This window comes from Austrofundulus limnaeus, unplaced genomic scaffold (genome assembly GCF_001266775.1).
Source record: "Austrofundulus limnaeus strain Quisiro unplaced genomic scaffold, Austrofundulus_limnaeus-1.0 Scaffold364, whole genome shotgun sequence".
NCBI classification, from domain to species: Eukaryota; Metazoa; Chordata; class Actinopteri; order Cyprinodontiformes; family Rivulidae; genus Austrofundulus; species Austrofundulus limnaeus.
Genome location: NW_013952766.1, coordinates 500,374 through 520,271, shown reverse-complemented (window position 1 = coordinate 520,271; position 19,898 = coordinate 500,374). Strand labels below are relative to the sequence as shown.

At 40.9% G+C, this 19,898-nt stretch overlaps 4 protein-coding genes across 6 annotated transcripts in view; 3 read left to right on the top strand and 1 right to left on the bottom strand.

Moving 5' to 3' along the window:
- The window catches only part of htra1b (HtrA serine peptidase 1b), a gene marked incomplete at its 5' end in the record, with an annotated part of 16,985 nt that extends 9,746 nt beyond the window's left edge, over positions 1-7,239 (top strand). The window contains 6 exon segments of the mRNA XM_014023362.1: positions 2,483-2,677; positions 2,840-2,872; positions 4,842-4,956; positions 5,106-5,163; positions 6,467-6,562; positions 6,760-7,239. Coding sequence (XP_013878816.1) covers positions 2,483-2,677; positions 2,840-2,872; positions 4,842-4,956; positions 5,106-5,163; positions 6,467-6,562; positions 6,760-6,928 — 666 coding nt within the window. The 3' untranslated portion in view covers positions 6,929-7,239.
- Positions 7,240-8,432: 1,193 nt separating this feature from the next.
- On the bottom strand, positions 8,433-13,101 carry cunh10orf88 (chromosome unknown C10orf88 homolog). 3 transcript variants are annotated; one of them, XM_014023363.1, is made up of 9 exons: positions 12,957-13,101; positions 12,385-12,547; positions 12,117-12,308; positions 11,970-12,039; positions 11,706-11,897; positions 11,477-11,605; positions 10,092-10,203; positions 9,774-9,975; positions 8,433-8,997 (listed from the first exon to the last, which is right to left on the bottom strand). In XM_014023363.1, exons 2-9 carry the CDS (start codon positions 12,522-12,524, stop codon positions 8,790-8,792), a joined length of 1,245 nt encoding a protein of 414 aa, XP_013878817.1. In that variant the 5' UTR covers positions 12,525-12,547; positions 12,957-13,101; the 3' UTR covers positions 8,433-8,789. The 3 variants fall into 3 exon arrangements, 2 of the variants coding, with proteins under 2 accessions (XP_013878817.1, XP_013878818.1); XM_014023364.1 differs by having other exon boundaries at positions 12,385-12,540; XR_001311475.1 differs by having other exon boundaries at positions 8,907-8,997; positions 9,250-9,975.
- A 26-nt stretch (positions 13,102-13,127) lies between these two features.
- asb3 (ankyrin repeat and SOCS box containing 3) lies at positions 13,128-18,925 on the top strand. Its single transcript, XM_014023361.1, has 10 exons — positions 13,128-13,189; positions 13,825-14,049; positions 14,133-14,300; positions 14,379-14,491; positions 14,569-14,701; positions 16,028-16,205; positions 16,285-16,503; positions 17,806-18,126; positions 18,207-18,340; positions 18,591-18,925. The coding sequence occupies exons 2-10, from the start codon at positions 13,848-13,850 to the stop codon at positions 18,821-18,823; spliced, it is 1,701 nt and encodes a 566-aa protein (XP_013878815.1). The 5' UTR covers positions 13,128-13,189; positions 13,825-13,847; the 3' UTR covers positions 18,824-18,925.
- Positions 18,926-19,333: 408 nt separating this feature from the next.
- abca5 (ATP-binding cassette, sub-family A (ABC1), member 5) overlaps positions 19,334-19,898 on the top strand; it is a gene marked incomplete in the record, with an annotated part of 23,469 nt that continues 22,904 nt past the window's right edge. Inside the window, 1 exon segment of the mRNA XM_014023360.1 lies at positions 19,334-19,470. Within this exon segment, the coding sequence (XP_013878814.1) occupies positions 19,458-19,470 (13 nt within the window).

Sequence of the window (19,898 nt, the reverse complement as noted above, 5' to 3'; positions counted from 1 at the left end):
CACACACACACACACACACACACACACACACACACACACACACACACACACACCTGTGTGTTCAGACATGCTTCTCCACAGAGAACCATCAGAAGACAAACATCTGTTCCTCTCATCATCTGAACTTTGTTCTTCCTTCCTGTCAACCAGATTTTCCTCCAACCAGTCTGAGTGAGAGAAGAGTTAAACTTGGCAGGAGGATGATCTGCTCCTCCTGCTCCTCCTGCTGCTCCTCACCTGGCTCCTCTTATTAAACAACATAAAGTGGGTTAGGTCGGGTTGAGTAACGGCTCGTTGAACAGAGGAAACCAGCTCCACATGTTTCTGCAGCAGCAGAGTGAAGAAGACCAACGAGGGGTTGGCCCGTGACGTGTGGAGTTGATGAAAGTCTTAACGCGACTCAGAGGTTCTGTCACATCTGGGCCAGATGTGGGTCAGTGGGTCCTGAAGGGCTGGCCCACCTCCAGACCCTGCAGCTGCAGGCAGCAGCTGGAGGAGCTGTAGATGAATTAAAGGAGCATCTTAAACTTCTTATGTTTTTTAACATGAGGAGGTTAAAGCTAACAGTTTTTACTGCAGTAACCCATCCTCAGCTCCTGTCTCTGGTCCTGGTTCTGGTTCTGGTGTGGAGCAGATTAAATTTATTTTGGCTGCTGCTGTGGGTGGTGTTCTTTCAGTTTCTGCTCAGAGTTCATGACCTGTCAGCTCAGAGTCTGCAGCTGCGTCTTTACAGGAAAGAAATGTTGATTTAACAGCTTTTAGCGGCTACGCTACAAGTTCTGAGAGTTCTGACAGGTCCGGTCCAGAAAGTTCTGAAGAATCTGCTGGTAGTTGTATTTGGAGACAACCTGAGGACTGAGCTGAGCTGACTGGAACGTTCTGTTGTTCCTCTTTTATTATCGGGAAGTTCTGATAATTCCTTGAAAAGCTTGCAGCTTCTTCCTCCTGCTCCTCCTCCTCATCACTGCTGCTGAGTTAAACTTTGAGAGGAGGAGCTGACACAAACCCAACATCTGTCCTCAGCAGGGGGAGAAGGAAACCTCTCCGGTGTTTGATAGAGCCGCTCACTTCCTGTTTGACTCACTCTTCATCCTTTCATCCTCCTCCTCATCCTTCCATCCAGGGTTATTGTAGTTCACTTAAATTAACTAAATAACAAAAACTGAAATAAAAAAACATTTTAGTTAACTGAAATAAAAAATTTTTTTTAAAATTATCTAGTAAAAGTTACTATGAATATAGTTAAAGATTTGTGAATAAATCAGGTAAATTTTATAAATCTAACTATATTCTTAGTAACTTTTACAAGATAATGATGAGTAAATATGACTTGAATTTGTAGCATTTAAATTTACTTAAACATTAGTGCAAATTGTTACGAGGATTTTTTCAAGTAAATCTTACAAGTTCTTTATAACATCACACATGCGTCAAGCACAATATTGTAGCATGACACCTCACAGCTACAGAGAAAGTGTAGCTCTTCTTGTAGTTCAAGACTTCACCACCAGGTGGTGGTTTTTGAAGAACCTTTATTGGATTCTTCTTCATGAACAACACAGACAAAGTGAAACTCACAGGTCTTATTAATGACCAGGCCTACCACTCTCACTTATGGTTACTTCTGCTGAACGCTTTAACACAAGTTAACAAATAATGAACACACAAATTAGAGGAACACAACAGACTAATTGCTGAAAGAACATTGTTAACCAATTCCCCAAAATGATTTAACAACAACAAACATGAATCCTACCCACAATCCTCCACTGCAGTCACATGACAAACAGCCAAACACAGCAGAATGCTACAATATGCATTCCCTGTTCCCTGACAACTAAATATCACCTACATTATGTCATCAAACTATTGCACAACAACAAATGTATTCAAGCAAAAGAAACCAGACAACTTATGTTTTATTTCCACCATGTCTTGTCCTCTCCTTGAAAAGTGAAGCAAGGGAATGAGGAGCAGCAGCCTTTGTGTGYGCATGCACCCTCAGTTTTAGCCCAGAAGAGTAGAAGTTACTTAATATATTCATGTTTATGTGCTGTCCAGAAAAAAAAAAACACTTAAATATTACTGGTAAAACAATATTAGCATTTACTTTTTTTGTACAGTAATATTGATATATAATATAATGCATATTGTTTATTTAGTAAATTCTAGTAGTTTAGAGATTTTGATATTTTTTTGTAAAATTTAAAAAGAATAATTAAATGAATGTTACTACACCAAAAAGTTTGTTTTTTTCATTGTACAAAGATAAACTAATACTGGAACTAATACAAATTAAACTAAAACTAAGCATTAAAAATGCAATAATAACTAATAAAAACTAGCAAATCCACTGTAAAAACTAATTAAAACTAATTGAATTAAAAGAATAAATTCACAACTAAATAAAACTAAACTATAATGAAAAATCCAAAACTTTTATAACCTTGCCTCCATCCTGTCTGTCTGTCTGTCGGTGCAGATGAAGCTGCCGGTCCTGCTGCTCGGTCGCTCTGCAGACCTGCGCCCCGGAGAGTTCGTAGTGGCCATCGGCAGCCCCTTCTCCCTGCAGAACACCGTCACCACGGGCATCGTCAGCACCACCCAGAGGGGGGGCAAGGAGCTGGGGCTCCGGAACTCCGACATGGACTACATCCAGACGGATGCCATCATTAACGTGAGAGTCGACCAACCGACCTGAGCAAACGTGTCGTGTTTACATCATAAAGCCCTCCTGATGAGGAAGAGGAGGGCTGATCTTCATTTTCTGTCTGTTATATTTAACTTTATGGCAAAAAAACTGAGGAAGATGTTTGACATGTTTGTTTTTTTCTTACAGTACGGCAACTCAGGAGGACCATTAGTCAATCTGGTGAGTTTAAAATGAATGTTTTTATTTGTTACATGTAGTGCTGGGCACAGTTCCCTTAAAGCACTAATAGGGGAACTAATTTCCTGTTTAGTGCTTTAGGGCTTTTGCTAATTTCTTAATTCATTAGTGGATTAGCACTTGCTAAATTTATGGGATAAATTTATAAACACTAATGGAGTTATTTAAATATTCTTGATCAATTTAATTGTCAACAGTTAAGGGTGAAAGCTGTCACACGTGTTGGGTCACTTTTCAAACTTTTTTGCTTCCGACCCGCAAAATAACAGTTGCAGACACTCGTGACCACATACAGTATATTACTTGTTTACGTAGCAAACTTTGCTAATAACTCTGTTAAACATGGGAATAATAACTATATACAAACAATATCTATGATACTAATTTTTATTCAATTATGATTTAAAGAAATTTCAATAATCATAATGAAAATATTGCATTAGCATTTTTTTGCATTTAAATTGATGTCTGGAAATCACCTGGGGACACTCACTTGATGTTTTGTGACCCACAAAGAGGTCCCGACCCCAAACACTACACTTGATTTTTTAAGTGTATTAGTGCTTTAGAATTAGGGGACCTAAATATTAAAGTTAGCGCTTTACAGTTAGTGCAACTAATTTTTAGATTAGTGCTGCCCACCACTGGTTACATGTTTTCAGTTTGTGACCAAAGTAAGAAAATATTGCTTACTCAGCTGGGACGAGCTGTTTGCTGCAGTGCATTCTGGGTAAACATCTGTCCTCTGGTCTGGTTCTGGGCCAGAAGTCTTGTGGTTTCTGTAGATGAAACAAACCTGAGTCGAGCTGCCATGTTGGTTTTACATGCTAATAAATAATAATAAATTGAAGTTAACTGCTTCATCTGAGCACCACTAACAAACACTAACTGAGCTCTACCTGGTATTTCCTGCATAGAAACAGCGTTTTAACACGTTCTCTTATAAACACTGAAAAGTACTATAAGTACCCCTGGCTAAATGTAAAATAAATACTAGAGAAACACTATTAAAAATAAAAATAAAAGCGTTTTACTCACTGATGAGTTGTGGTAAATAGCCGCCATCTTGAATTCTGAATTGGAAAAGTTGTCCCACTTTCTGACAGAATTCCCACTTGAGGTGGCTTTCCAGTTTAAAATTTCCCACTTCCCAGTTCAACTGGGTTGCAGCAAAGGTACCAAATTAAAAATGCAGCTAAATGGAGACGTCGTAAATTTCGCCGGCTACTTTTGAACGCTGTGCACCTTCACCTAGTGCTGGGATCTGGGTAAAATAAACAACATGCATTATGGGAGATGTAGTTGATGATCAATGCTGGCTTTAAAGCAGCTTATGCTTATTTTAAGACATTACTTTTGAAGTTTTTCCGGGCCACATAACACGCAATGGTGGGCCACATTTGGCCCACGGGCCTTGAATTTGGCAAGGGGTTTTAGGGAGAAAAGCTCTAGTGATCTGAAAATAAGAAAAATACTAGATTGTAGTCTGAATATTCTCATATTAAGTGAAATAATCTGCCAGTGGAATAAGACAGTTACACTTGGCAATTTAATAATCAACATTTTTTGTTTAGTATATTAGTCTCAAAACAAGATAAAAATGCCGACTGAGGCATGCAGAGTCTGAGATAGAGCTCATTTCAATGAGCAGTGCACGGTCTGACCTTCAGGGTGAAGAGCAGCTGTCTTAAATATTTCCACTGGTGAAAAATCTTTATTTCTGCAGCATAATGAGCTCCAGATAGCGAAAAAATCCTGTACAAGCAATGGGGCACAATATTTCTGTATTTAAGTTTTAATTTAAGGTTTTTATATTCTCACCTTATAAAATCTGAAGTGGCATTTAACCTCCTGCTAACAAACCCAACATGAAGTCGTCAGCTGACGTGTTTCTAAACGTGGAATATCTGAAGTGTTCCCGTTCAGACTGATGAGAGTTTGGTTCCCGCAGGACGGGGAGGTGATCGGCATCAACACTCTGAAGGTCACCGCAGGAATCTCCTTCGCCATCCCGTCAGACAAGATCCGACAGTTCCTGGCCGAGTCACATGACCGGCAGGCCAAAGGTTCGTCTTATTTATAACTCTATGTCAAAGTCTAAATCCATCTCAGGCTACAGACTGAGGTTTTATATTTACTTATAAGAAGAAAATCTTGGCATAATTTAAAGTTTAGTAAACCGGTTCATTTTATGGAGAATATTTCTGTTTTTCAGGTAAAACTTCTCTAAAGAAGAAATACATCGGTGTCAGAATGATGAGCCTCACTCCAACGTGAGTTCCTGACAGTTTACGTAAACATCAGCAAGGTGAACGAACAATAACTGAGCTCTACCTGGTATTTCCTGCATAGAAACAGTGTTTTAACACGTCTTATAAACACTGAAAAGTACTACGTGTACGACTGACTAAATGTGAAATACAGTAAATACTACAGAAATACTGTTAAAAGTAAAAGTAAGAGAGATTTACTCACTGATTAGCTGTGGCGAGTAGCTGCTGTCTTGAATTTTGAGCTTTAACACTTTCCGAAAGGGAACTCACACCGGAGGTTTAAATTTACGACTTGTAAGTGGGAAATTCCCACTTCCCAGTACAACTTGGCTGCACCACAAGTGGCCAGAGAAAAAAAGGCAGTGAAATGGAGAATGACAGCTACTGTGCAGCTCCACCTAGTGGTGGGAGGCCACCATTTTGTGGGTAAAATAATCAACATACATTATGGGAGATGTAGTTTATGGCTTTATACAAGCTTATTTTAACACATTTATTCAGTGGTGGGCACAGTTCCCCTAAAGCACTAAAGCACTAATAGGAGAACTAATTTCCTGTTTAGTGCTTTAGGGCTTTTGCTAATTTCTTAATTCATTCGTGGATTAGCACTTGCTAAATTTATGGGCTAAATTTATAACCACTAATTGAGTTATTTAAATATTATTGATCAACATTATTGTCAACAGTTGAGGGTGAAAGCTGTCACACGTGTTGGGTCACTTTTCAAACTTTTTAGCTTTCGACCCACAAAATAACAGTTGCAGACACTCGTGACCACATATATTACTTATAAAATATTGTCTCATGTTGACTCTGAGGAATGTTCCATGGGTCAGATGGGTTTTTACTGCTTTAGAATGAGATTTTGCTAAATTTTTAAGCGTGTTAATGCTTTAGAATTAGGGGACCTAAATATTAAAAGTTAGTGCTTTAGAGTTAGTGCAACTAATTTGTAGATGAGTGCTGCCTACCAGACCAGAGATGCAGATCTTTGTCTTCAGATTCAGCTTTCTTCACCTCGACGGACTGAGGCAACGGTCTCATCACTGAGGAGTCTGTTGTGTTTTTGTTCATCTGAGGCCAGATGAGGTTTTTTTTTTTTAAGTCCTGGAACTGAAAGAGGACTGACTTTGTTTTACCATGACTGTAGAGCCCTGCGGCCAAGTCTGACTCCGAGCTGGATCAGAACCGTTTGAACCCTCCAGAGTCCCGGTTTCACCCCGGCCAGTTGGATTGGATCGGTCGGGTGTTGACAGCGATTCGCAGAAAAGCTCATGCTCTGGACCGTTTGTTTCCTCCTCAGGCTGGCGAAGGAGCTGAAGGAGCGGCAGGCGGATTTCCCTGACGTCACCTCGGGAGCGTACGTCATCGAGGTCATCAGCCGGACTCCAGCTGAGGCGTGAGTGTGGATTTGTATCTTCGCTCCGAGCAGCCAGCCCTTCCTGTAAATGTTTACACGGGTCTGGATCAACAGTTTCAGATGTTTCTGAAGGTTTTAGCTGCTTCTTTCTTTCAGTTTCGCTTAGGAGACAGCGGCAGCTGCATGTCGCTGTAGTTTCACTCAGACGTGCGTTTTTGTTTTTGTCTCCACAACAGAGCCGGGCTGAAGGAGGGCGACGTCATCATCAGCATCAACAGCGAAGCCGTCGCCTCGGCCAGCGACGTCAGCGCCGCCATAAAGCGCGACGACAAGCTGCGAACCCTGGTCAGGCGAGGCAACGAGGAYGTCATCCTCACCGTCGTCCCCGAGGAGATCGACCCTTGACCTCTCAGCGGCCGAAGAGGTCGACCAATCACAAACTGGCTCTCGTTACTTCTCAACCAATCAGGAACATTTCGAAGTTGGAGGTGGAGCCACTCCTGGAGCTTGTAATTATCTTCCTTTCTCAGTTCCTCACAGACTCTGAGGTTTGTTACTGTCGTCGTGTTTATTCCTCTTTAATCTGTATTTACCCGCTGACATCACTTCCTGTATAATCCCTGACAGAGAGGCTCTTTGTTTCTCAAAGCATTTTTATCTCTTAGTGTTTCAGGACAATGCTGCCAAAAATGGGAATAAATTGTTTTTTTTTTTAATCTTGTGTTGTGGTCTGATCAGGGTTTGAAGTGTTCTGTTCTTCACCGGTTCTGTTGGGTTTAACTCAAAGTGAGGGGGCTGACTAATTCAGATATTTCAAGTTCAGAGACAAGTTCAGGCTTTATTATTGAGGACTTCGTTTTTAATCAGAAGTGGATCTTTAAATCAGGTTTGACCACAAAAATCCCATCAAAGCATTTTTATTGTCTTAAACTCTCTTTCATCTTAACTAAACTTCTGGATCTTGCCTCCCGTGGTCCAGGAACCAGACCTCAGGTCAGACCAAGAATTTGGTAACACGTTATGATCATTAAGCCTTACTTAATCATTAATAAATGGTTAGTTAACCTTGAAAACATCATTATTAAAAGTGATTAATACTTAATAAACTATAAATTAACACATTAATGCTTTAGCTCTAAAGGCTAACTACTTCCCAAACCAACATACTTAATGCTTAACTCACAAATTAACTATTCTATGTACTGTGTATGTTAATTCATGTGTAATTAAGCATTAATAAACAATGAGTATGTTGGTTTTTGAAGTAATTAGCCTTAGAAATGTTSATTTCTATCTTTTTAAGTATTTATCATCATTAATGATATTTTTAAGGTTAACTAACTATTTATTAACAATTAAGTAAGGCTAAATAACGCTTAATATTATAAAGTGTTACCAAATTCTTAGTCTGACCTGAGGTCTGGTTCCTGGACCAGGGGAGGCAGGATCCAGATGTTTAGTTAAGATGGAGAGTTTTAGACAATAAAAGCACTTGTTCATATAAATGCACTTTCACATCATGTGTTAAGACATGTAATCATTTCAAATGTTCTCCAACCATTAATGCAGGTCTAACACATTTACATACATATACACAGTATATAGAATAGTTAATCCATTAGTTATTAAGCATTAATAAACAATGACTAAGTTAGTTTTGGAAGTAATTAGCCTTTATGGGTAAATCATTAATAAATGTATTAATTTATAGGTTATTAGGTATTAATCATTAATTAATGATATTTCAAAGGTTAACTAACCATTTATTAATGACTACGTTAAGAGTAAATAAGGTCTCTGGTCTGGGAACACCTCAGGATCCTTCAGGAGGATCTGGGTTTCTGTCCCCAACCACGGATAAGAAGATGGATGAAGAAAACTGTTACTTTAATGAATAGAACAAAAACAGTTGTTTGTACTAACCACATTTTTAATTACTGACAGTTAAACAACACAAGTCAAAAATGATCTGAACAGTTTACAGACATGTACAGTTATTCAAACATTAACAGTTCATTATTAGAGATGACACTCCTGTAAGAACAGGTGAGATGTTTCACATTATTATAACTTTTAAAAGTTTGTATAAGTTTAAAGTGTAACACTAACACTTKTTTGTGTTAAAACCAAAGTTCTGCTGGAGAAGATCTCAGCTGCATTAGTTTCTGTCACTTCTGACCACATTTAAGATTCATTCAGGTGTAAAGAAAACCTTTAGCTGTGTTTCTGTTAGCAGTGAGATCAGGTTTATTAGTCTGTCAGCCCCTCAGACCGGGGGCGGTCCTGGTGTCCTCCCCTCTGACGGTCCAGCCGCCACCGACCCCGCCGTGGACCTGCTCATGTCTCCGTGGTTAAAAAGGCCCAGCAGGACCCGCTCCAGCCTCTGCTCCAGAGCGTCTAGCCGCCGGTCCACGTGCTCCTTCAGCCTCCTCTCCATGTCCTCCAGGCGCTGCTCCATGGCTGAGTCCAAGTCCCTGAAGAGAAACCAGAACAAGTCTTCATCCAGTCCTCGTTCTTCCTTATCCATCCAACATACCTTTTAATCTCACTCAGGTTAATCTGCTCTGATTTAAGGCAGAAAGTTTATAAAAAAAAAGTGACAACAGTTGTTTCAAATTCAAACAATTTGCAACAATTTTTAGTTCTAAAACATCAATAATCTATAAAACTCCTTTAGATTAGAAATGTTCTGATAAACTAATAATAAGAACAGATATTAACCAAACCTTTAGAGTTTTTAGCTGTTTATTATTTGATGAGCTGTGAGGAACTCGTCCCGTTGAGCTGCGTTTGTCTTCTGGACACGGAGTCCGGATCAGCTGATCCCATCAGCCCACGGTGCGGCTCGGTTCTGACAAAGAGCCTCTTTATTCGGCTGCTTTCAGCTCTGGAGTCAAACTGACGCCGGCTGGAAGTCTGAACGTTTTATCATTCACTTGTTGACGATAAACAAACTGTTGTCTTTTAAAATCTCCTGTAAATATCTGGTAAACAAACAAGCTTTTGCTCTACAAACATCAGCTGCTGAGTCAGCAGTTATAGACGGACACGTCGGTGTTTACCCAGAATGCACAGCAATCAGTCGGCACGACGGTGGAGGGTTGATGGTTTGGGCTGCGTTTGATGCATAAAGCCTCAGAAACAAAATAAATTGTTTTGCTCTGACAGAAGAAACCCCCGCTGCTGCCCTCGGGTCAAACYGGGACCTCAGCTTGACCCGAGGGCAGCAGGAGGGTTCAGCTCCACTCACCACATTCCGTTCCTCATCTTCTTCCTCTCCGCCGCCTCCTCAGCGTCCGCCAGCCGCAGCTGCGTCACCTGACCGCAAACGCTTTGGAGCACGGGCAGGAGGTCGGGGCTCAGCGCCTGTTCGTGGCCCCGCCCCTTCAGGAAGTGCGACATCATCTCCTCCAGCTGGGCGTGGCTCGTCGGACCAACGTTCTCACTGCTGGCTGGGGAGGGAACACAGATTTTATTTACAGCGTCAGAGTAGAAGAGGTCAGGACTGCGGGTGTTCAGTGTAACAGCAACATGCAAACATCACACGACTGATTGTGATGATATTTACAGGTGTTATTAGAGCTGAGGTCGGACAGTGAGAGGTCCGGAGACGAGGAGCCCTCTGACATCCCTCCACCCTGAGCTGCGGTCACGTCTGCAGGCCTGACGGACTCTGGAGGCTAAAAACAATAAAAACTGTCAAATATACAGATTCAAAACACTTTATTTAGATTAAACTAATGAGTCTGAAACCCACAGGCATTTAGATTTCAATCTGAGCAGCTGAAAGTCAACGTGTTCATTTATTTCAGGGTTATTTTAAAACAGAATCAAGACCTACAGAACTGTGGAGCTAAACTGGGGCCACAAAGTCCGTTAAAAACCTTTCAAATCTCAAAACTAATTATTTTAAAATGAAAAATAATTTTGAAATTAAATACTAATTTCAAACTGGAAAAATAAATTGAAAAACAATTTTGAAACTGAAAAGGTTGCAATATACAGTATATACACACACACACACACACACACACACAAAAATATATTTTGTGTAATTTTTGAATATATGATTCAAGAGCCTGCCATATTTTTGATTATGATAAAATGTCCTGCCATTCTTTAATTATATGATACAATGACCTGCCACATTTACATGACACAATGGACTACCATATATTTTAATTATATGACATAAAGGCCTGCAATACATTGTTCATAATATGATACAACTGCATGCCACATAGTTAGTTATATGATACAATGGCATGCCATACTTAATTACGTGATACAATGGACTGGTATATTTTCTAATTACATGACACAACAACCTGCCATATTTTTAAAATTATATGATAAGCCTGCCATACATTTTATATTATATGACACAACAAACTGCCATACTTGTTAATAACATGATACAACAGCAAGTAATATGATTCAATGGCCAGGCAGCCATACCTTGATTATGAGATCCTATGGCCAATGGCATGCCATCTTTTTTAACTAAATGACACAACAGCCTGCCATATATTTCAGTAAATATAATATAGTGGCATACTTTTTAATTGTTTGATAAAATAGTTTTGAACTTGTTTTAGAGTTTCAAATCTTTGTTTTATTATTATTTCAAATTCATTTTTCAGTTTTAAAACCTTTTTTAAACAAACTTTCATGCAGAACTGGAGCTAATTATATCAAAACCTCCTCAAAGGGGAAAAATTAAGCAAGAGTAAAAACAACCTTTGATAATAAAATGATTCTAACRGAACAAAACCGCTGATAAAACCAGCTGCTGCTCTGGATATTTCCTCTCACTTAGTCTCCAGTTTGCTTCAATCTAAATGTTCAGATTTAGTTTTTATTGTAAAAACCTTTATTTGATGTTTATTAATGGTGTGATGTAAAGAAGCTGCTCCTCCACCTGTCAGGATCAGAAACAAACAGAACCGGTACCGTGACGTCTGCAGGCTGAGGCAGGTTCCTGAAGGCGGCTGCAGACGCTCCGACTCCTCCAACCAGAGCAGAGAGAGCTCCGCCCCCCATCAGGAGAGGCAGGAACCCCCCCAGAGAACTGGTCTGGTTCTGGACAAACACAGTCATTCAGAGCAGGTTTTAATACATCTCGACTTGCGACCCTACAAAATAAAAGCCTAACACAAACAGGAGAGTTTAAAACCCTCACCCTCTGCTGGAACTGCACCATGTCCATGAGATGTTGGGCTCCAGGAGACAAGCTCGTTCCCATCTCCTCAACCAGACTCTGAACCTGCTGCAGGTCTATACCGGGACCACGAACCGGACCGGGCTGCAGCTCCTGAAGGCCCACGATGATGCGACAAACCAGAACACTGGTCCTCCCTGCCAGAGAGAGCAACTGGAGCAAGCGGATGAAAACGTAAGACTCAAAGCAGCGGGTTGGTAAMTCTTCACGTTCCTGTCGACCCACCTTCAGATCACAGGCTGAGGAGGGACGATCAAGGACCAGCTGCGTCCTGTAGAAAGGACCCCTGTCTCCACTGAGACACACAACAAAATAATTATCTGGAAAAACGTTTTTATTATCTTCCTGTCTGTCCAAAATCAGTCTGTCTACCTGTCTGAATGGACGCTCTTATCCTCCGCCCCCCGTACAGTCCCGCAGTACTCCCCCAGCTGGTCGTACAGCTCTACGGTGCGAGCCTCGCTGATGACCARCAGGCGGCTGATGGCGGCGGAGGAGCTGCAGCTCAGAGCGAGGACGCAGGGCGAGCCTTCCTCCACCTGCTCCAACAGAACCGGATCCACCCTGCAGAGGACACAGATCGAAGCTCCGTGAGCTGCGGTCATCAGCAGCGCTGAGTCATCTTCACCCGTCGACCCACTTTTCTCTGTCTGACTGGCTGAGATCCTCTTCTTCATCTACGTTTTTGTTGCTGAGGTGAACAGGAAGCAGGACGTCTGCTAGGCAGCGCCCCTCGGTCCGACAGAACCAAGCAGCTCCACTCACACCGATGTCCACCATGATGCTGAGGACGAACCTGAAACCTTCAAGGCATCAAAACACAAAACGATGGAGAGATAAACAGAAAATGATCAAATAATAATGGAGGACAAATTTTACTTTAATAAAATAAGTTCCAMAAATTTATTGAAACGGAATTGATTCAACAAAACTTTAATTTTGTTGAGTCTTTCTAAGAGACTCATTGTGATCTCAAAAACAAAAACGTGCTTTTATTTTAAGAAGTTATCAATTCACAACTATTGAATTAACAATTAAAAGGCAAAATCAACAACAACAGGTTTCCTGTCAGAATTAAACAAACAGCTGTTTTAAGTTTCAATATTTTGAGGTTTATAGTCTTATTTTAATAAAACCAGATATTTTCCTAATGAAACTTTAACGCTAGCTTGCTAACATGACACATTAAGGACAGATTTGTTTCATTTTTACCGTCAAACTGCGTCAGTTTTAACCGTTAATCGGCTCCTCTGTGTTTCCTTCACCTCATGTCTTCAAACGGCTTTAAAAAAATACAATAAATCTACAGTTTCAGACAGAAATGATGAAAAAAATCTCCACTGAATTTTTTATCCCGGATGATTTGAAGCAGCTGTGTCACTCAGGACGCGACGGTGTTTTGGTCTGACGTCATCAAGCGGCGACTCATCCCGGTTCCGCAGAATGTGAGCAGAAAACGCTTTTATTTTACTTAAACGACTAATTAGCTGAGGGATATTTTACAGAAAATATAAGTATTTTTATGTAYAACCATTGTTTGTTAGTGCAGCTTTGATTTATCGTCTACAAAGTGTTTAATATTTAGTATTTAGGTGCTTTTTTTGTTTAATTGTTTTTGTGTTTACAATTTGCAGAGTGACGCATTTTATTTCAGCAAGAAGTATAAACTATTTCATTATGATGTTTTATAATATTGTCCTTTTCAAATCTTTGCTCTCTGAGATAGCCTCAGGTCAACAATATATAGGCTGTGTTGTGCAAAGGTTTTGATCCAGTMCTCATTTCTTAATATTTTCCTTAAGCAGACAGACACATTTAGTTGTTTTTCTGCTTTTTTTCCCTTATTTTTTTTGTTACGAACAGCTTTTTTGTAAATAAAAATGTTCTTAAAACCTGACACAGGTAACAGTGATAGAAATAAAACTGTATTTTTTTATTTTTATTTACCAAATTAGATGAATTAAATGGCTGTTTGTGGTAACGAATGTGAGATTTCATTTCACAAAGAACACGAGTTTAGTATACTGTGCACTGAAGGTAAATTTGATATTTGATGCTCTATTTCTCAATGTTTTCCCAGAGAAAAGCTAACACCAGCTGCAGATGGACTTCACAGAGTGCTACTCAGACACGGTGTCCAGTGTTGCTGCTGCAGCTCGGTGTGGCAGCAGAAGGCAGGTCAGGAGGCTGATAGAGCGCGGCGGCAGCATGGACTGTCGAGACAACCGGGGCTGGAACGCTCTGCACGAGGCGGCAGCAGCCGGCAGTAGGGAGTGTGTGCAGGAAATACTGTCTGCAGTCGCCGGTAAGAAAAGTTGGAACGTTTTTTTCTTAGTTAATGCTTTAAATTTTCATAGATGACACGTTTTTTTGCCTCTCTGGCTGCAGCCCGTGTCTCCAGGCGTGGTGATTATGTGAACTCTTTAACTCACGAGGGCGAGTCRGCGTGTTACCTGGCGGCACAGCGAGGACACCTGTCTGTGGTTCGACTCCTCCTGAAGGCTCACGCTGACATCAACCAGCTGACTAATGACTTGTCCTGTCCTCTGTACGCAGGTAGAACTCTTCATACATCTTGTCGCTGATGCGTGTTTCTTACTTTGGACGGTAAAGATACAACTTGTTTTCCTCCAGCTGTCGACCACGGACACCAGGAGGTGGTTAAGCTGTTGATCAGCAGAGGAGCAGAGGTGGACCGAACTCACACGGCTTCCTGTTGGACCTGCCTTCATCAAGCTGTTTACAAGGTTAATGATCAGAAGAGCTAAAACCCTCGCTGCGCTCTGAGACGCGTTTCAGAATTCAGATGTTTCCTCTTCATCAGGGTCACCGTGAGGTCGTGCAGATTCTAGTTAACGTTTGCAACCTGGAGGCTCTCGACGACCACCGGATCTCCCCTCTGTTTGTGGCTGCGCAGTACGGCCGGACGGAGTGTCTGCAGATACTCATCAGTGCTGGTGAATACTTTGATTTATGCAGTTTTCTCTGCRTGTAGCAGAAAGACCAGTCGGTGTTCAGAGGAGTCAGTCGAGGAGCTTCGTCTGATCAGGATTCCTGAACGCCTCCTTTTGGAGGTTTTCCAGTCATTTCACTGAGCRGACCCAGAACTCTCTGGAGGGATTATAAATCTTCTCTGGTCTGGGAACAACAGGAGGAGCTGGAGAAGGARGTCTGGGYCTGCTGCCGCCTCGATCCAACTACAGATAAGAGGCAGAAAATATGATATTGATATAATGCTGAATATGATATTTACAAATAGACAAAGAACTGTTAATATTCCATTTAGAGTTGATGATGCAGAGATTGATAGAGTCAGTAAGGTGAAGTTTTTGGGTGTTATAGATGAGAAGCTGACATGGAAACCTCATGTAAATATTTAAAAAATTAAAATAGCTAAATCTATTGCATTGTTTTACAAAGTAAGGGACTTGTTTAATGATAAAGGTCTGTATATGTTATACAACACATTAATTGTTCCACACCTGGTTTATTGTGTTGAGGTATGGGGTAAAGCATGTAAGACAATTACACATCCTGTTATTGTTTTGCAGAAAAGAGCTATAAGAATTATCACTCGAAAACATTATCATTATTCGTCTATATTGTTTTGTAAATTGAAATTGTTGAAATTTAATGATTTGATTGATTATAGTATTTTGTTATTTATGTATAAAGCTCACCAAAACACATTACCTTTAAACATTCAGATAAACTTTATTAAGAGAGAGAGCTGCTATAATCTTAAGGGAATAGAAATGTTCATAAAACATAAATTTAGAACCAGTCTGGAAGAACGGTGCACCTCAATCCAAGGAGTCAGATTGTGGAATAATCTGGAAGAGGATGCTAAAAATGTTAGAACAATGTATGTTCAAGAAAATTATAAAAGTGGAGCTTTTGAGGAAACATGAAACAGTTTAATATGTATTCATGTAAATTTGTGTTCTAGAAGGATTTGACTTTTCTCGTTTTGTTTTATGTTAATTGAAGGTTAGTATTGTTTGAGTTTATATTGAGGAAAAAAGGGTCAGATATAAGATTTTTTCTTCTCTCTGCTTTCTTTTTTATTGTATTTGTGTGTTTTTTTCTTTTTTATATTTGTACATAGAATAGGAATTAAATTGAAAAAAAAAAGTTAAGACAAAGTAAAGTAGTTAACTTCCTTGACTCAGATGAGATAAACTAACTTTACTAAAAAGCAAAGATAGAATTAAACTCAGTATCTTTACTCCCATCTTAAACCTGAAATAAAAACATTCCTGTTTGGTGTTGTTGTTCTTCAGGTGCTTGTGTGAACACCCAGGCAGCTGATCTGGCCACGCCGCTGTTGATCGCCTCTCAGGAGGGCCACCGGGCCTGCGTGGACCTGCTGCTGGACCACGGTGCTGATCCRAACATGGCCTGCAGCCTCGAGTGGCCTCAGCTTCCTGTTCATGCTGCGGCTGAGTTCGGACACATCGGGTTGGTTTTGTGACCTCGGTGATTTATTGCATTTGTTTTCATCCTGTATGTTTTAACGGTTGCGTGTTCTGTAACCCAGGATCCTCAGGAGGCTGATAGACGTCACGGATCGGTCATGTGACCGTGGCGACGGCATGGTGAGCCCGTTGTACGTGGCCATCAACGGTGATCAGACCAGCTGCATCCAGCTGCTCCTGGAGGAGGGATTCAGTCCAGATGCTCAGGACTGCACGCAAACCCTGGGCTTCTGTTCTCCGCTCTCCCTGGCGTTATTTCATTCAGAAAACAAACCGCGCAGGTGGGCGGGTCCCTTTCACCTTCCTGAACACGTCTAACAGAATAACTACTGACGTGGTGTCATTATGTTGCGGTATGAGGGCCAAAATTAAGGCTATTGTGCAACCAGCAGTTGCTACATCCTTGTAGCAGGAGGCTATATCTGTTCCTAAGTCAGCTATTGATCTGATTAATGAGAGGCCGGCACCGCTAACWGAGCAGCTGACCCCGCTAACTGAGAGGCCGGCGATGGCAAATGAGAAGGAGACTATTCATTTTTGTTAGCATCAGAGAGGCTAGCAACTAGCGTGGATAAGCTGGTGTTAGCATGGGAAAGGCTAGAGTGGATAAGCTRGCATTAGCATTGGAGAAGATAGCGACTAGCATGCCTAGGCTGCTCACCTACTTTATAAATGCTAGCTTACTCGTGCTAGTCGCTAGCCTCTTCAATGCTAATGCCAGCTTATCCATGCTCGTCATTAACCTCTCCAATGCTAATGCCAGCTTATCCATGCTAGTCGCTAGCCTCTTCAATGCTAATGCCAGCTTATCCATGCTAGTCGCTAGCCTATCCAATGCTAATGCCAGCTTATACTTGGTAGTCGCTAGCCTCTCCAATGCTAATGCCAGCTTATCCATGCTAGTCGCTAGCCTCTCCAATGCTAATGCCAGCTTATCCATGGTAGTCTAACCTCGCCAGTGCTAATGCCAGCTTATCCATGCTAGTCGCTAGCCTCTCCAATGCTAATGCCAGCTTATCCATGCTAGTCGCTAGCCTCTCCAATGCTAACGCCAGCTTATCTTTGGTAGTCGCTAGCCTCTCCATTGCTAATGCCAGCTTATCTATGCTAGTCGCTAGCCTCTCCAAAACTAATGCCAGCTTATCCACGCTTGTCGCTAGCCTCTCCAATGCTAACACAAATGAATAGTCTCCTCGTTTGCCAGCACCGGCCTCTCAGTTAGCAGTGCCGGATTAATCAGATCAATAGCTGGTTTAGGAATAGATATAACTGATGGCTGCGCAAAAGTCCTTATTTTAGCCCTCATCCCTCAACATAATAAAAGGCCCATGTGTGTTTCTCTGCCTGTCAGCAAAATATCTCATCAACTGAATTTAAATCATTAGATGAAAATCTACAATAGATTGTAGAACCTGCTTCTAGATGGCCGCCACAATTAGCTAACTTTATAAATGTCTCTGGCTGTGTTCTAATTCAGCTGCTGGGTCATTCTGTAACAAAACACCCAAAAAATGGAGAAATTTTAACCCAACCWAATATTTTATATTGTGACATCTTTATTTTTATTTTATTTATTTTTTCAGTGACTCAGTAAAGCTGCTGCTCGCTGCAGGAGCAACCTTGGGTGCAGAAGAATGGACGTATGTCTTGGCCACAGACAGAACAGACCTGCTGGATCTGGTTCTGGACCACCGGTGGATCCCTCGGCCCGAGGCTTTAACCTCAGACCCTTCTTCATCACGTCATCATCATCATCATCATCATCATGAGAAGACGGCGTTCCGGCTGCAGGAGCTGAGGGAACTGGTCTGCGTGGCTCTGAGTCAAGAACGTTTTGCTACCTGTTGGCTCCCTGTGGTCTTGAGGGCCGGACTGGACCCGTCTTTGCTGCTTCACCCTCACATGTGAGTTTGTGATGCGTTCAYTCAGTCTCAGACTTTATTTCTGCCTGACTGGTGTTTAACCCTGTTCTCTTTTCCTCCAGGCTGGAGCAGGCAGACKGCCAGGTGTTGAACTACCTGCTTCAGTTTGTGAACTGCTCCACTCTGTCTCCTCCTCTGAAGCTGATTCTGGATCAGCGGCGGGCAGACAAGTCCTGGGATCCGTGCCCTAGTTTTGGTACAAACCTGCACTACAGTTTTTATTTTACTAGTGTATTGTGTGAATGCTGAGTCAGCATGTTTTCCTGTTTTAGTTTCTTCAGCTTGTTCAGGACAAATACTTTCATACTTCTGAATGATTTAACTTTATTTTGTGCTCTTTGAAATCTATTTCAATATTTTGTTCTGATTGTTTTAACTTTATTAGTTCAGTCTCAAAAATATATATATTTTTTCGAATTGTATTCTCTGCTCTTTCCTCTCTACAGATTCGGTTCCTYGTCTGTCCCACATCTGCCGGCTGAAGATCAGAGACGTTCTGGGACCAGACCTACTGATGAGGACAAACGTGGTCCAGCAGCTGCCCATTCCCTCCCTCCTTCATGATTTCCTTAAGTTCAGAGATGCTCAGGACCTTTCCTAYCTGCACACACCTCCCTCACCTGTTATAAATCGAGTTCAGAGATACCGCAGTGCGCACCAACACCAACATGTTCTGTGACATCATCGGGTTTCCTCAGGTTTTCATTTAAAAATCACACACATGTTAAAACCCATACTTTTATTTATTTAAGTCCCATAAAAATAAAATTTATGTTTGCAAATGTTTTTGTGTCTGCTTTGGGATAACAGGAATTTTCAAATATATTTCTAGATGCTTTGATGACTGGAAAAATACATAACGGATACAGGAAAATTAAAAACATTACTAAAATATTAAAAGGAACAAACAAGAAATTATATGAGCAAAACTTTTTTATTTATTTATTTGTTTGTTTATTTATGTTGTCTTGCAAACAGCGAGAAAAGCAGCTAACGTTTAAAACAAAAACAACAGAAAATGCTTTATTTTATTTTGAATAGCTCTAATTTCATCTGCTTGTGATGTATATTTTTGTCTGCTGTGATTGGAAGAAAAGGCCCTTTGYTGAATTCTGATTGGTGCAGACAGTTGTCATTTAATCCCGAGGGCAGCTCTGATTGGTGGATAACAGGTTTTCTGGGAGTTGTAGTTGAACAGCAGGAAGTAGCAACGACGTTGGAAGCGAGCTTGTCTGAGGCGTTTACGTGATATAAAATAACATTTTTTTAAACATAAAGTGGTTTCGCCAGAAGTTTAAGAAGGATATGCCTTAATGTATTTCATACGTGAGTATGTTAAATCTCGAATTTGTCCTCGGGGGCGTGTGTTTTATTGTGAATTGAACGCTGTGTTGTTGTAGCCTGCTAGCTCTGCTCGTGTTGCCATTCAGCCTCCAGCTTCCCAAGACAAACATTTAATTCATAGCGGACAGTTTGCAAAACATTCTGCTAGATGCAATTAATGCAATTCAATCAACCTGAAAGTAAAACAATAAAATAATGCTTCTTTAACATAAATATTTGCGATACTCTATAAGAAAAGCCAAGCTAATTCATGCTAACACGACTATCCCGTCTACGCTAGCTGATAAAAACAACACTCTCCTGGTTTCAGGTTTAAAAGTTTTTTATTTTATTATTATAGTAACCGAGTCTTTGAACTGCTGAACCTGCAGCTTTTATTTAAGCTGAGTTTTTTTCATTCACATGATAGA